This window comes from Triticum urartu, chromosome 6 (genome assembly GCF_003073215.2).
Source record: "Triticum urartu cultivar G1812 chromosome 6, Tu2.1, whole genome shotgun sequence".
NCBI classification, from domain to species: Eukaryota; Viridiplantae; Streptophyta; class Magnoliopsida; order Poales; family Poaceae; genus Triticum; species Triticum urartu.
Window position 1 is genome coordinate 47,867,067 of NC_053027.1, and position 15,160 is coordinate 47,882,226.

Genomic DNA, 15,160 nt, shown 5'->3' on the forward strand with positions numbered 1-15,160 from the left:
CCAATCCTTTTTACCTAACAACCCATTTACAAAATATTTAGGGAAATCACAGGGAGATGGTTTGCATATTTTTCATCAAAGTGCTTTTGTGGTACTACATATTAAAATAGCCGGCATTTTTAGAAAAATATCAGTAAGTAAGCATAGTTATGAATTTTAATAAATTTGTCCTATATATAGTAACTGATTTTTTTTACTTTTAGACATATATGTATTTGTGAAAACAATGACAGTTTCAATACAAACCACATATACGACCTAGTTAGAAACATAATAGTAACCTTTCACTTGCAAAGCATGGTTCACTAACCAAATTTTAACACTAAAAGTAATTTCTTTGGAATTTTAAAGTACATTTTCTTATTTACATATTTTTTTTTCTCTTGAATACTGATGTGGAAGAAGAAAATGATAAGATACATCGTTTTGTGCACTTGCCCTCGTTAAATTCTCCAAACCAAAAATATATAGATATAGCACCATCCTAACTTGTGCTTTTATATCAATATATAGATTACTTAGCAAAATACATTTAATTTATATAACGTCAAATGGAGAAAAGTTATCAAAACCAAGTATGTATAATTTTCTAAAATAGATTCTTTTTGCGAGGTAATTTTCTAAAATAGATTGATGGTGTGTAAAATCCAAAGCAGAATAGAGATACATTTGTGTGAGCAGACAGATGACAATTAAAATGCCCCATGCAAAAAAAAGGGGGACAATTAAAGTGGGCAGCATTCAAAAACTCTCCCTCACCTGTCTCCAATTTCTCACAATTGAGATGACCAAATCACAAAAAAAGCACCAGAAAACATAAACATTAAACAAGTCGCCAGTCACACCGCATATTTCGAAATTAGCACCACCAAGATTAAAAAATCAACCCCCTGGACTAAAACAAAACAAAAGAAAACAATTAAATAATGAACCCCCCACCACCATCATTTTCCCCTCCCTATTAATTAACCGGTTCACCAACCCAAAAAAATACAGAAAGAATCATACAATATTTTTAAAATATTCCACCCCATTTGCAATAAATGTTTCCTTTGTTTAGATTATCAGTTTTAATTTTGTATTTATTAAAAAAAACCAATTCCATCTCTTTTATTTCCTCTCTGCATTTCTTTCTGTGCCATCTCTTCCTGCCTCTGTTCGTTTCCTCCTTCCTTCTCTCGCTCCCCTGTCTCTCTCCTGCTCTTGAGTTCCTCGCCGGCCGGCCGGCTCGCCGGAGAACTACGCCGGTTGGTTGTTCCCGTCGGAGTTCGGGTTCTGGGCTAGAACTCAGGTTTGGACGTCGGGGTTGGGGCTTTTGGTTCGAGTTTGCTTCTCCTCCCGCCGCTGCTTTGATCGTGGTGCTCGTGTGGAGAAGCGGAGACTGGTCTCCGTCTGATGGTCGAGGCGTCCCGGCGGGGAGGAAAGTAGGGCTTGGCATGGAGACGGCGATGGAGACCTCGCCGCCGGCGGCAGAGACCAAGAAGGAGCCGACGCCGCCTGCGGCCACGCAGCCTGCGGCAGAGACCAAGAAGGGGCCGACGCCGCCTGCGGTCGCGCAGCCTGTGCCAGAGACCAAGAAGGAGCCGACGCCGCCGGCTCCTGCTCCTTCTGCTCCTCCTCCCGCGCCGGCGGCGGCGGTGGTGGTGGCAGCGAGAGGGGACGGGAAGCGGAAGAGGGGGCGGCCGAGGAAGTACGGACCGGACGGGGGCCTGCTGCGGCCTCTGAACGCGACGCCGATCTCGGCGTCGGTGCCGGACGACTCCGGCGGGGGGCACTACACGCCCGCGTCCGCCGTGGGGGCCGCCATGAAGCGGGGCAGGGGGCGGCCCGTGGGGTTCATCAGCCGCGCGGCGCCCGTGGTGGCGATGCCGATGCCGGTGCCGGTGACGGCCGCCACGCCGACCCCCGCGGTGGTCGTCTCCACGCCGCCGCCCCCCGCGCCCATGTCCTCATCCGCCGCCGCCGCCGCCGCCCCGACGCAGCAGCTCGTGCCGCCCCTAGGTACCGGAACCCCTCCCACTTCCTCAGTTATCCATCATCATCATACAGAGTTGTGAGTCGTACTACTCCTCGCGAATTTCCGAGAAAATCTCGGTAATTTCGTGCGATCTTCGTCCGTCTCAAATCGGAATCCAAGGCCGCAGCATTTTATTATGATTGATTGATTATTTTAGTTCAGATTAGATGGGCATATCCGGGGCTTGGGTGGGTGGTGGCTGAGAGAGACAGCCAGGACCAGGAGGAAGAGACCGAGGGACAGGGACCATCTGGTCTTAGTCTTAGGTAGGTCTAGGTGAACCTGAAGACCCAAGCACCTTTCAGATGCTCTGTTTGCCCCTAAGAGTGACGGCGAACCAAACACGCGCCTAACTTGGCCGAATCTTGCCAAACAAAATCGCGCGAAATCACGGCCAAGTAGGCCCTCGAGACTGACTGACTGACTTGCTGAACCAGTTATGCAACACTTGTGAGCTGATTGGTATGCAAGTTGTTAAGCCTGGTGTATGCATCTCCCTTCAAAAGTTCCAGGTGTGCCTGTCCAGGACTCTGTTTTCAGTGGTGCAGAACTTGAGGTGTGGAGCATTTGTGTGCCACTGTCTGGAGTTGTATGCTGACCTGCTTGGTGTGTTAAAAGGAAGAGGTGCCCTTTGATTTGGGACCTGTAAATTTGTTTACGTGTAGTTGTAGAAATAACTCGTATGACTAGTTACTATATCGATCGGACTACTTGGTTTGCAGATGCGTAGGTGTTGTCTGAATATAATTTTTGGTCATGGTTTTTGCTGCAAAGGCCATGGTTTGAATGGCATATAAGGTGCCTCTTCCAAGCATCTTGTATCAGGGAAAACTATATGTGAAGTTGCTTCGGGTGCATTTCTGAAAGTGACCCCCAGTATTTTTTCCCCCTATGAGAGTTAGTGTCGGAAAACAACGCTAGTCTGGGTGCATTGATCGAATAAATTGTGCTTCATCGCAAAACAAAAAAAAAACGAGTTGATGCTTCTATGGTGAGTGTTATAGCTGATATGGCTGTTGATTGTTCGTAGTAACTATACATTATACAAGGACATAACGTCTGATCAAAATTTGTTGAAGACATTGTTATTTCCACCTCATGCCTATAAACATCAATACTTGTTGAATATTCAAAATGCACAATCTCCTGAAGATTATCTACCTCAATCCTCAAAGGCTCTGTATTCATGAACAGGCGATGTGGTAGGATGTGCTTCCGGTGCGAATTTTACACCTCATATCTTGAATGTTGCTACCGGTGAGGTATGATACCATGAAACCCCTTTACCTAGCTCTATCTGAATTTCATATGCAATTTTTCATGCCATGACTAGTTACCGTCTTTGTTTTGTTGTATCAGGATATTAATATGAAGGTCATATCTTTCTCCCAACAAGGCCCAAGGGCGATTTGCATTCTGTCCGCCAATGGTGTGATTTCGAATGTTACGTTGCGTCAGCATGATTCTTTAGGTGGTACAGTGACTTACGAGGTTTGTTCGCTTTTCTCTGCAAACCAGTGATATTCCTGTATTCGGTTCCTTTTTGCTGTGTCCATGTTTCAGTTATGAGTTGATGAATCCAGTGGATTGAATTTGGTTGTTACTTATTGTATCATCTCTTTTCACCAACTATACTTTTACATTACCTAAAATAAATCTAGCCTTTCAAAATCCCAACATTGTGAGTACTAGTTCTGACTGTAGTAGCCCTGGTAGAAAGTTGGCTAATTTTCAGAATTGTCCCAAAAATGTAAGGTCATGCTGAGCAGAACTGTGCAGTCACCTTGAGACCAGGTGGAAACCAAGGGGATGGAAAATGAGACGCAAAAGAAGCTGCAGTCAAAACCAAAACCACACCAAATCGAATCTGTGTGCTGCCATGCCACCATGGTTGGCCCTGAGTATTTGCGCTAAGTCATGACCAGGAATTTTCTATAATCCAAAACTACTTTTATCATCTCCATGATGAATTTGTAGATGCAAGGAAATTTAGTGGAAACTAGTAGCAGGTCACTCCGAAGAAGTTACATGGAATTTATGTGCACACGTAGTGGAAAATACACGAACCTTGGTGACCTCCAAATTTCCAGCAACTGATGTGTGCATATCACTAGGTCAATTTGATAAACATCTAGCCCCTGAAAGTTCCAACCCCTGACGCACATCACTAGTTCCAACAACGATGGCGGCATTTGCACACTGTGAGTGCCAATTCTGATACTGCAGTACCCTGGCGTAAATTTGTCTAGTTCTGAGAACTTTCTCGGAATTGTTCAGCCACTCTACAACAGGTGAAAATAAGAAGGAAACAGAAGGGAGTAGCAACTGAAACCACACGAAGGCGAAATGAGTGTGCTGCCGCCATTATTTGACTTGAGAGTACATTAGGCCAAGTCACTGTCAGGAAGTTTCCATGATCCAGAACTAACTTTGTCATCTCCAAGTTGAACTGCAAATACAACAAAATTTGGTGGAAAGTGGAAACTGAAAGCAGGTCACTCTGAAGAAGTTGCATGGAATTTATGTGCATATTGTCCATACGCATCTCAGTCGTACATGGTCAGTACTGTACTTGTAAGTGGTGGGTAAATATAAGAACGGTGGTGACCTCCCAATCATACCAACTTTTCTGCCTATACTACCTGGACAACTTATCTGCCTTTACTCTATACAAACTTGTGAAAAATCTCTGCAATACCAATCACTTAATCTTATCCTAATTGCGTGTTTTGCCTAGAAATACTAACCTCATACTAATTAACTGCGTAAATAATTGCAAAAACTTACGTTTCAATCTGCGCCACCTTTTCACCATCATCCATGTTTGATGTTTCGGTGTTTTGATCATCAGATATGCATATTAATAACAGCCATGAACATTTTTGTACCAAAGAACTGATCAGTTTATATTCCCACTATGTATGGTTGATTCAGGGCCGGTTTGAGCTGCTTTCCCTGTCCGGATCTTTCACGCCGACCGAGAAGGGCGGATCCAGAGACCGCTGCGGCGGGATGAGCGTCTCTCTAGCGGCCGCCGATGGCCGCGTCATCGGAGGCGGCGTGGCTGGCCTCCTTGTTGCCGCAAGCCCGGTTCAGGTGATCGACCAGCCATTGTTACTTGAGCTAGTTACATTGATGAATGTGCTAAATCGAATGAGATGTTGGTAGCACAGTTTCTCTGAACTCTATCTCAGTGTCTGATACGGTTTGCTGTCAGGTTGTGGTGGGAAGCTTCCTTCCGAGCTACCAGATGGAGCAGAACGGCAAGAAGCCGGTGATCGAGATGAAGACGGTGGCGGCGCAGCCGGCCATGGGGTTCACCATCTCCAGCGGCGGCGACATGGAGGACTCGTACAGCGGAAGCCAGGCACGGGCCGGCAAGGGTGCGTCAGCGTTCAGGGTGGAGAACTGGACCGCCCAGCCGGTGGCATCGGCGCCGCCCGCAGCCGAGGCGAGGAGGACGCCGTCGTCGGAGGCGGCCAAGGTCCCCGTCTCCGGAGGGTGAAGAGGAGGAGAGCTCGCCAGCCAGCCAGCCCTGCTCAGAAGCTCTCAGGGCTCTGCAAACGTGCGGAGAAATTCGGAGGAATTCAAATAGTTGGAAATTTATACACCATGTGAACTGAACTGAACTGATCGATGCCGCCAATAGTTAAAAATTTACATGTATCAAAATACTTACACCTTGCAATTAATTAGTATTCCTTGTGGATCCATTTTGTTTGTTCCTATGGTTAAATATATGGTACTCACTTCAAAAATCCGAAGCTACTGATCAACTTCTTCGTTTCTTCTCCCACGACCTACGTCGTCGTTTACTTCTGCCGGCTTTACTGGTTCAGGCAGGCTGGTGACCTTCAGTTGTGTTTTACCCTTTTTGAACTTTAGTGATGGGGTCATTTCCCGGTAATAGCGTCTGAAAAGGCAGAGGAAGTCGTTGAACCTTCAACACTTTCGGTGTGACCTGGACTGACTCCACGATGGTTAAATTGACTCTAGGGTAGATTTGTCTTTTGATATGACCATACACGACTGTGGTCAACTCTGTACTACGTAATTTTGTAATATCCTGCAAAGTTCATGTCATGTTCCTGCAAGCTAAAGTGGCTTTTCATACGCTTCTTTTGGGATGTGATTTTCCAAAAATACGAATGTGAACATGGTTCCACACGCACCCGCATGAATAGTGAATTCAAAAAAAAATACTGGAAAATTTAAAAAATCCAGAAATTTTTGGGTATGAAACTTAATTGACCATTCTACTCACGTGTGAAGTTTCGTGATGTATTGACACCCATGATAATCTTAGTGAAGAATATACAATTGGGACCATACTATTCATCAAACAGTGTTTCCTAATATAGCTTCGATTTTGTCATTTTTGTCCAGATTACCACGGATGTGATTTTTTTGTGAAATCTCATACGCGAGTACACCGGTTGAGTATGTATATTACAAGAAAAAGAGATGTTTTTATTTTCTCTAGTATTTTTTGAATTTAATATTTACTTCCTACGCGTGTGGAACCATGTTCACCAAATCCATGTCCTATGATTTTCATGCTACGAGGTCGTATTTGACGACTCATAATTCTCGTTACTATTTGCATGCGGTCACACAAAAATTCCTGCTTTTTTCATTCCTATGAACCAAACATGCATCATCACAGGAATAAAAATCCTAAGAAATAAGATCCTTTGAAATTTGTACAAACTTTTCTTTAACAAAAAGCTATAAAGATTCAGCTCTGGTTCTCTCCACATGATTCAATGGAATGAAAAAATTGTACAATACAATCCTATATGTGTTAGAAATAAGTGGTTATTCCCATGTATAACTTCTGAAATCTCAAATTGGCCCATGAATAAAATGTCAAGTGTAAGGAAATATGCCCTAGAGGCAATAATAAAGTTATTATTTATTTCCTTATTTCATGATAAATGTTTATTATTCATGCTAGAATTGTATTAACCGGAAACATAATACATGTGTGAATACATAGACAAACAGAGTGTCACTAGTATGCCTCTACTTGACTAGCTCGTTAATCAAAGATGGTTATGTTTCCTAACCATAGACAAAGAGTTGTTATTTGATTAACAGGATCACATCATTAGGAGAATGATGTGATTGACTTGACCCATTCCGTTAGCTTAGCACTCGATCATTTAGTATGTTGCTATTGCTTTCTTCATGACTTATACATGTTCCTATGACTATGAGATTATGCAACTCCCGTTTACCGGAGGAACACTTTGTGTGCTACCAAACGTCACAACGTAACTGGGTGATTATAAAAGGAGCTCTACAGGTGTCTCCAAAGGTACATGTTGGGTTGGCGTATTTCAAGATTAGGATTTGTCACTTCGATTGTCGGAGAGGTATCTCTGGGCCCTCTCGGTAATGCACATCACATAAGCCTTGCAAGCATTACAACTAATGAGTTAGTTGTGAGATGATGTATTACGGAACGAGTAAAGAGACTTGCCGGCAACGAGATTGAACTAGGTATTAAGATACCGACGATCGAATCTCGGGCAAGTAACATACCGATGACAAAGGGAACAACGTATGTTGTTATGCGGTCTGACCGATAAAGATCTTCGTAGAATATGTGGGAGCCAATATGAGCATCCAGGTTCCGCTATTGGTTATTGACCGGAGACGTGTCTCGGTCATGTCTACATTGTTCTCGAACCCGTAGGGTCCGCACGCTTAAGGTTTTGATGACAGTTATATTATGAGTTTATGCATTTTGATGTACCGAAGTTTGTTCAGAGTCCCGGATGTGATCACGGACATGACGAGGAGTCTCGAAATGGTCGAGACATAAAGATTGATATATTGGAAGCCTATATTTGGATATCGAAAGTGTTCCGGGTGAAATCGGGATTTTACCGGAGTACCGGGAGGTTACCGGAACCCCCCCCGGGAGGTATATGGGCCTTAGTGGGCTTTAGTGGAAGAGAGGAGAGGTGGCCAGGGCTGGGCCGCGCGCCCCTCCCCCCTAGTCCGAATAGGACAAGGAGAGGGGGGCGGCGCCCCCCCCCTTCCTTCTCTCTCTCTCCTCTTTCTCCCTCCCGAATCCTATTCCAACTAGGAAAGGGGGGGAATCCTACTCCCGGTGGGAGTAGGACTCCTCCTGGCGCGCCCTCCTCCTGGCCGGCCGCACCTCCCCCTGCTCCTTTATATACGGGGGCAGGGGGCACCCCTAGACACACAAGTTGATCCACGTGATCATATTCTTAGCCGTGTGCGGTGCCCCCTTCCACCATAATCCTCGATAATATTGTAGCGGTGCTTAGACGAAGCCCTGCGACAGTAGTACATCAAGATCGTCACCACGTCGTCGTGCTGACGGAACTCTTCCCCGACACTTTGCTGGATCGGAGTCCGGGGATCGTCATCGAGCTGAACGTGTGCTAGAACTCGGAGGTGCCGTATTCGGTGCTTGATCGGTCGGGCCGTGAAGACGTACGACTACATCAACCGCGTTGTGCTAACGCTTCCGCTGTCGGTCTACAAGGGTACGTAGATCACACTCTCCCCTCTTGTTGCTATGCATCACCATGATCTTGCGTGTGCGTAGGAAATTTTTTGAAATTACTACGTTCCCCAACAGTGGCATCCGAGCCTAGGTTTTATGTGTTGATGTTATATGCACGAGTAGAACACAAGTGAGTTGTGGGCGATATAAGTCATACTGCTTATCAGCATGTCATACTTTGGTTCGGCGGTATTGTTGGACGAAGCGGCCCGGACCGACATTACGCGTACGCTTACGCGAGACCGGTTCTCCCGACGTGCTTTGCACAAAGGTGGCTAGCGGGTGACAGTTTCTCCAACTTTAGTTGAACCGAGTGCGGCTACGCCCGGTCCTTGCGAAGGTTAAAACAACACCAACTTGACAAACTATCGTTGTGGTTTTGATGCGTAGGTAAGATTGGTTCTTGCTTAAGCCCGTAGCAGCCACGTAAAACTTGCAACAACAAAGTAGAGGACGTCTAACTTGTTTTTGCAGGGCATGTTGTGATGTGATTGTTGGAAATATGCCCTAGAGGCACTAATAAATTAGTTATTATTATATTTCCTTGTTCATGATAATCGTTTATTATCCATGCTAGAATTGTATTGATAGGAAACTCAGATACATGTGTGGATACATAGACAACACCATGTCCCTAGTAAGCCTCTAGTTGACTAGCTCGTTGATCAATAGATGGTTACGGTTTCCTGACCATGGACATTGGATGTCATTGATAATGGGATCACATCATTAGAAGAATGATGTGATGGACAAGACCCAATCCTAAGCATAGCACAAGATCGTGTAGTTCGCATGCTAAAGCTTTTCTAATGTCAAGTATCATTTCCTTAGACCATGAGATTATGCAACTCCTGGATACCGTAGGAATACTTTGGGTGTGCCAAACGTCACAACGTAACTGGGTGGCTATAAAGGTGCACTACGGGTATCTCCGAAAGTGTCTGTTGGGTTGGCACGAATCGAGACTGGGATTTGTCACTCCGTGTGACGGAGAGGTATCTCTGGGCCCACTCGGTAGGACATCATCATAATGTGCACAATGTGATCAACGAGTTGATCACGGGATGATGTGTTACGGAACGAGTAAAGAGACTTGCCGGTAACGAGATTGAACAAGGTATCGGGATACCGACGATCGAATCTCGGGCAAGTATCGTACCTCTAGACAAAGGGAATTGTATACGGGATTGATCGAATCCTCGACATCGTGGTTCATCCGATGAGATCATCATGGAACATGTGGGAACCAACATGGGTATCCAGATCCCGCTGTTGGTTATTGACCGGAGAACGTCTCGGTCATGTCTGCATGGTTCCCGAACCCGTAGGGTCTACACACTTAAGGTTCGATGACGCTAGGGTTATAAAGGAAGTTTGTATGTGGTTACCGAATGTTGTTCGGAGTCCCGGATGAGATCCTGGACGTCACGAGGAGTTCCGGAATGGTCCGGAGGTAAAGATTTATATATGGGAAGTCCTGTTTTGGTCACCGGAAAAGTTTCGGGTTTTATCGGTAACGTACCGGGACCACCGGGAGGGTCCCGGGGGTCCACCAAGTGGGGCCACAAGCCCCGGAGGGCTGCATGGGCCAAGTGTGGGAGGGGACCAGCCCCAGGTGGGCTGGTGCGCCCCCCCACAAGGGCCCAAGGCGCCTAAGGGGAGGAAGGGGGGCAAACCCTAAGGGCAGATGGGCCTTAGGGCCCATGCCTGGTGCGCCTCCCTCTCCCCCTCCACTTGGCCGCCACCAGATGGGATCTGGGCTGGCCGACGCCCCTAGGGTGGAACCCTAGGTGGGGGCGCAGCCCCCTCCCTCTCCCCTATATATAGTTGAGGTCTTTGGGGCTGCCAACACAGGAGTTTCTGACCTCTCTGGCGCAGCCCTACCTCTCTTTCTCCTCATATCTCGCGGTGCTTGGCGAAGCCCTGCTGGATCACCACGCTCCTCCACCACCACCACGCCGTTGTGCTGCTGCTGGATGGAGTCTTCCTCAACCTCTCCCTCTCTCCTTGCTGGATCAAGGCATGGGAGACGTCACCGGGCTGTACGTGTGTTGAACGCAGAGGTGCCGTCCGTTCGGCACTAGGATCTCCGGTGATTTGGATCACGACGAGTACGACTCCTTCAACCCCGTTCTCTTGAACGCTTCCGCTTAGCAATCTACAAGGGTATGTAGATGCACTCTCCTTCCCCTCGTTGTTGGTTTCTCCACAGATAGATCTTGGTGACACGTAGGAAAATTTTGAATTTCTGCTGCGTTCCCCAACAGTGATATGGTCAAGACATGATGCTAAATTTTATTGTATGAGATAATTATGTTTTGTAACCGAGTTATCGGCAACTGGCAGGAGCCATATGGTTGTTGCTTTATTGTATGCAATGCAATCGCGCTGTAATGCTTTACTTTATCACTAAGCAGTAGCGATAGTCGTGGAAGCATAAGATTGGCGAGACGACAACGATGCTACGATGGTGATCAAGGTGTCGCGCCGGTGACGATGGTGATCATGACGGTGTTTCGAAGATGGATATCACAAGCACAAGATGATGATGGCCATATCATATCACTTATATTGATTGCATGTGATGTTTATCTTTTATGCATCTTATCTTGCTTTGATTAATGGTAGCATTATAAGATGACCTCTCACTAATTATCAAGAAGTGTTCTCCCTAAGTATGCACCGTTGCATAAGTTCTTCGTGTTGAGACACCACGTGATGATCGGGTGTGATAGGCTCTACGTTCAAATACAACTAGTGCAAAACAGTTGCACACGCGGAATACTCAGGTTATACTTGACGAGCCAAGCATATACAGATATGGCCTCGAAATACGGAGACCGAAAGGTCGAGCGTGAATCATATAGTAGATATGATCAACATAGTGATGTTCACCAATGAAACTACTCCATCTCACGTGATGATCGGACATGGTTTAGTTGATTTGGATCACGTGATCACTTAGAGGATTAGAGGGATGTCTATCTAAGTGGGAGTTCTTAAGTAATATGATTAATTGAACTTAAATTTATCATGAACTTAGTCCTGGTAGTATTTTGCAAATCATGTTGTAGATCAATAGCTCGCGTTGTTGCTTCCCTGTGTTTATTTTTATATGTTCCTAGAGAAAATTGTGTTGAAAGATGTTAGTAGCAATGATGCGGATTGGATCCATGATCTGAGGTTTATCCTCATCTCTGCACAGAAAAAAATTATGTCTTTGATGCACCGCTAGGTGACAAACCTATTGCAGGAGCAGATGCAGATGTTATGAACATTTGGCTAGCTCAATATGATGACTACTTGATAGTTTAGTGCATCATGCTTAAACAGCTTAGAATCGGGACTTCAAAGACGTTTTGAACGTCATGGACCATATGAGATGTTCCAGGAGTTGAAGTTAATATTTCAAGCAAATACCCGAGTTGAGAGATATGAAGTCTCCAACAAGTTCTATAGCCAAAAGATGGAGGAGAATCGTTCAACTAGTGAGCATGTGCTCAGATTGTCTGGGTACTACAATCGCTTGAATCAAGTGGGAGTTAATCTTCCAGATAAGATAGTGATTGACAGAATTCTCTAGTCACCATCACCAAGTTAGTAGAACTTCGTGATGAACTATAGTATGCAAGGGATGATGAAAACGACTCCCGAGCTTTTCATGATGATGAAATCGATGAAGGTAGAAATCAAGAAAGAGCATCAAGTGTTGATGGTAGACAAGACCACTAGTTTCAATAAAAGGGCAAAGGGAAGAAGGGGAACTTTAAGAAGAACGGCAAGCAAGTTGCTGCTCAAGTGAAGAAGCCCAAGTCTGGTCCTAAGCCTGAGACTAAGTGCTTCTACTGCAAAGGGACTGGTCACTGGAAGCGGAACTGCCCCAAGTATTTGGCGGATAAGAAGGATGGCAAAGTGAACAAAGGTATATTTGATATACAGATTATTAATGCGTATTTTACTAGTGTTCGTAGCAACCCCTCGGTATTTGATACTCGAAACGGAAGTTGCAGAATGAACAGAAACTAGTTAAGGGTGAAGTGACGATGTGTGTTGGAAGTAGTTCCAAGATTGATATGATCATCATCGCACACTCCCTATACTTTCGGGATTAGTGTTGAACCTAAATAAGTGTTATTTGGTGTTTGCGTTGAGCATGAATATGATTTGATCATGTTTATTGCAATACGGTTATTCATTTAAGTTAGAGAATAATTGTTGTTCTGTTTACATGAATAAAACCTTATATGGTTACACACCCAATGAAAATGGTTCATTGGATCTCGATCGTAGTGATACACATATTCATAATATTGAAGAAAAAAGATGCAAAGTTAATAATGATAGTGCAACTTATTTGTGGCACTGCCGTTTAGGTCATATTGGTGTAAAGCGCATGAAGAAACTCCATGCTGATGGGATTTTGGAATCACTTGATTATGAATCACTTGATGCTTGCGAACCATGCCTTATGGGCAAGATGACTAAGACTCCGTTCTCCGGAACAATGGAGCGAGCAACTGACTTATTGGAAATAATACATACTGATGTATGTGATCCGATGAGTGTTGAGGCTCACGGCGGGTATCGTTATTTTCTGACCTTCACAGATGATTTGAGCAGATATGGGTATATCTACTTGATGAAACACAAGTCTGAAACATTTGAAAAGTTCAAAGAATTTCAGAGTGAAGTGGAGAATCATCGTAACAAAAATAAAAAGTTTCTACGATATGATCGCAGAAGTAAAATATTTGAGTTACGAGTTTGGCCTTCAGTTAAAAACAATGTGAAATAGTTTCACTACTCACGCCACCTGGAACACCACAGCATAATGGTGTGTCCGAACGTCATAACCGTACTTTATTAGATATAGTGCGAACTATGATGTCTCTTACCAATCTACCACTATCGTTTTGGGGATATGCTCTAGAGACGGCTGCATTCACGTTAAATAGGGCACCATCAAAATCCGTTGAGACGACGCCATATGAACTGTGGTTTGGCAAGAAACCAAAGTTATCGTTTCTGAAAGTTTGGGGCCGCGATGCTTATGTGAAAAAAACTTCAACCTGATAAGCTCGAACCCAAATCGGTGAAATGTGTCTTCATAGGATATCCAAAGGAAACTATTGGATACACCTTCTATCACAGATCCGAAGGCAAGACTTTTGTTGCTAAATTCGGAAACTTTCTAGAGAAGGAGTTTCTCTCGAAAGAAGTGAGTGGGAGGAAAGTAGAACTTGACGAGGTAAATGTACCTGCTCCCTTATTGGAAAGTAGTACATCACAGAAACCAGTTTCTGTGACACCTACACCAATTAGTGAGGAAGCTAATGATAATGATCATGAAACTTCAGGACAAGATACTACTGAACCTCGTAGATCAACCAGAGTAAGATCCGCGCCAGAGTGGTATGGTAATCCTGTTCTGGAAGATATGCTACTAGATCATGATGAACCTACGAACTATGAAGAAGTGATGGTGAGCCCAGATTCCGCAAAATGGCTTGAAGCCATGAAATCTGAGATGGGATCCATGTATGAGAACAAAGTATGGACTTTGGTTGACTTGCCCAATGATCGGCAAGCAATAGAAAATAAATGGATCTTCAAGAGGAAGATGGACGCTGATAGTAGTGTTACTATCTACAAAGCTAGACTTGTCGAAAAAGGTTTTTGACAAAGTTCAAGGTGTTGACTACGATGAAATTTTCTCACTCGTAGCGATGCTTAAGTCTGTCCAAATCATGTTAGCAATTGCCGCATTTTTATGAAATCTGGCAAATAGATAAACAAAACTACATTCCTTAATGTATTTAAAGAAGAGTTGTATATGATGCAACCAGAAGGTTTTGTCAATCCTAAAGGTGCTAACTGTTGGAAATATACCCTAGAGGAAATAATAAAAGCATTATTATTATATTTCCTTGTTCATGATAATTGTCTTTATTCATGCTATAATTGTGTTATCCGGAAATCGTAATACATGTGTGAATAATAGACACCAACATGTCCCTAGTAAGCCTCTAGTTGACTAGCTCGTTGATCAACAGATAGTCATGGTTTCCTGACTATGGACATTGGATGTCATTGATAACGAGATCACATCATTAGGAGAATGATGTGATGGACAAGACCCAATCCTAAGCATAGCACAAAGATCGTGTAGTTCGTTTGCTAGAGCTTTTCCAATGTCAAGTATCTTTTCCTTTGACCATGAGATCGTGTAACTCCCGGATACCGTAGGAGTGCTTTGGGTATACCAAACGTCACAACGTAACTGGGTGACTATAAAGGTATACTACGGGTATTTCCGAAAGTGTCTGTTGGGTTAACACGGATCAAGACTGGGATTTGTCACTCCGTATGACGGAGAGGTATCACTGGGCCCACTCGGTAATGCATCATCATTATGAGCTCAAAGTGACCAAGTGTCTGGTCACGGGATCATGCATTACGGTACGAGTAAAGTGACTTGCCGGTAACGAGATTGAACGAGGTATTGGGATACCGACGATCGAATCTCGGGCAAGTAACATACCGATTGACAAAGGGAATTGTATACAGGGTTGCTTGAATCCTCGACATCGTGGTTCATC

The 15,160-nt window shown here is 44.5% G+C and overlaps 1 protein-coding gene across 1 annotated transcript; it reads left to right on the forward strand.

The window, feature by feature from the left end:
- The first annotated feature begins 1,092 nt into the window (after positions 1 to 1,092).
- Positions 1,093 to 5,730, forward strand: LOC125517348 (AT-hook motif nuclear-localized protein 2-like). The gene is made up of 5 exons (XM_048682540.1): positions 1,093 to 2,001; positions 3,212 to 3,279; positions 3,377 to 3,508; positions 4,952 to 5,113; positions 5,235 to 5,730. The coding sequence occupies exons 1-5, from the start codon at positions 1,437 to 1,439 to the stop codon at positions 5,520 to 5,522; spliced, it is 1,215 nt and encodes a 404-aa protein (XP_048538497.1). The 5' UTR covers positions 1,093 to 1,436; the 3' UTR covers positions 5,523 to 5,730.
- Positions 5,731 to 15,160: the final 9,430 nt, after the last annotated feature.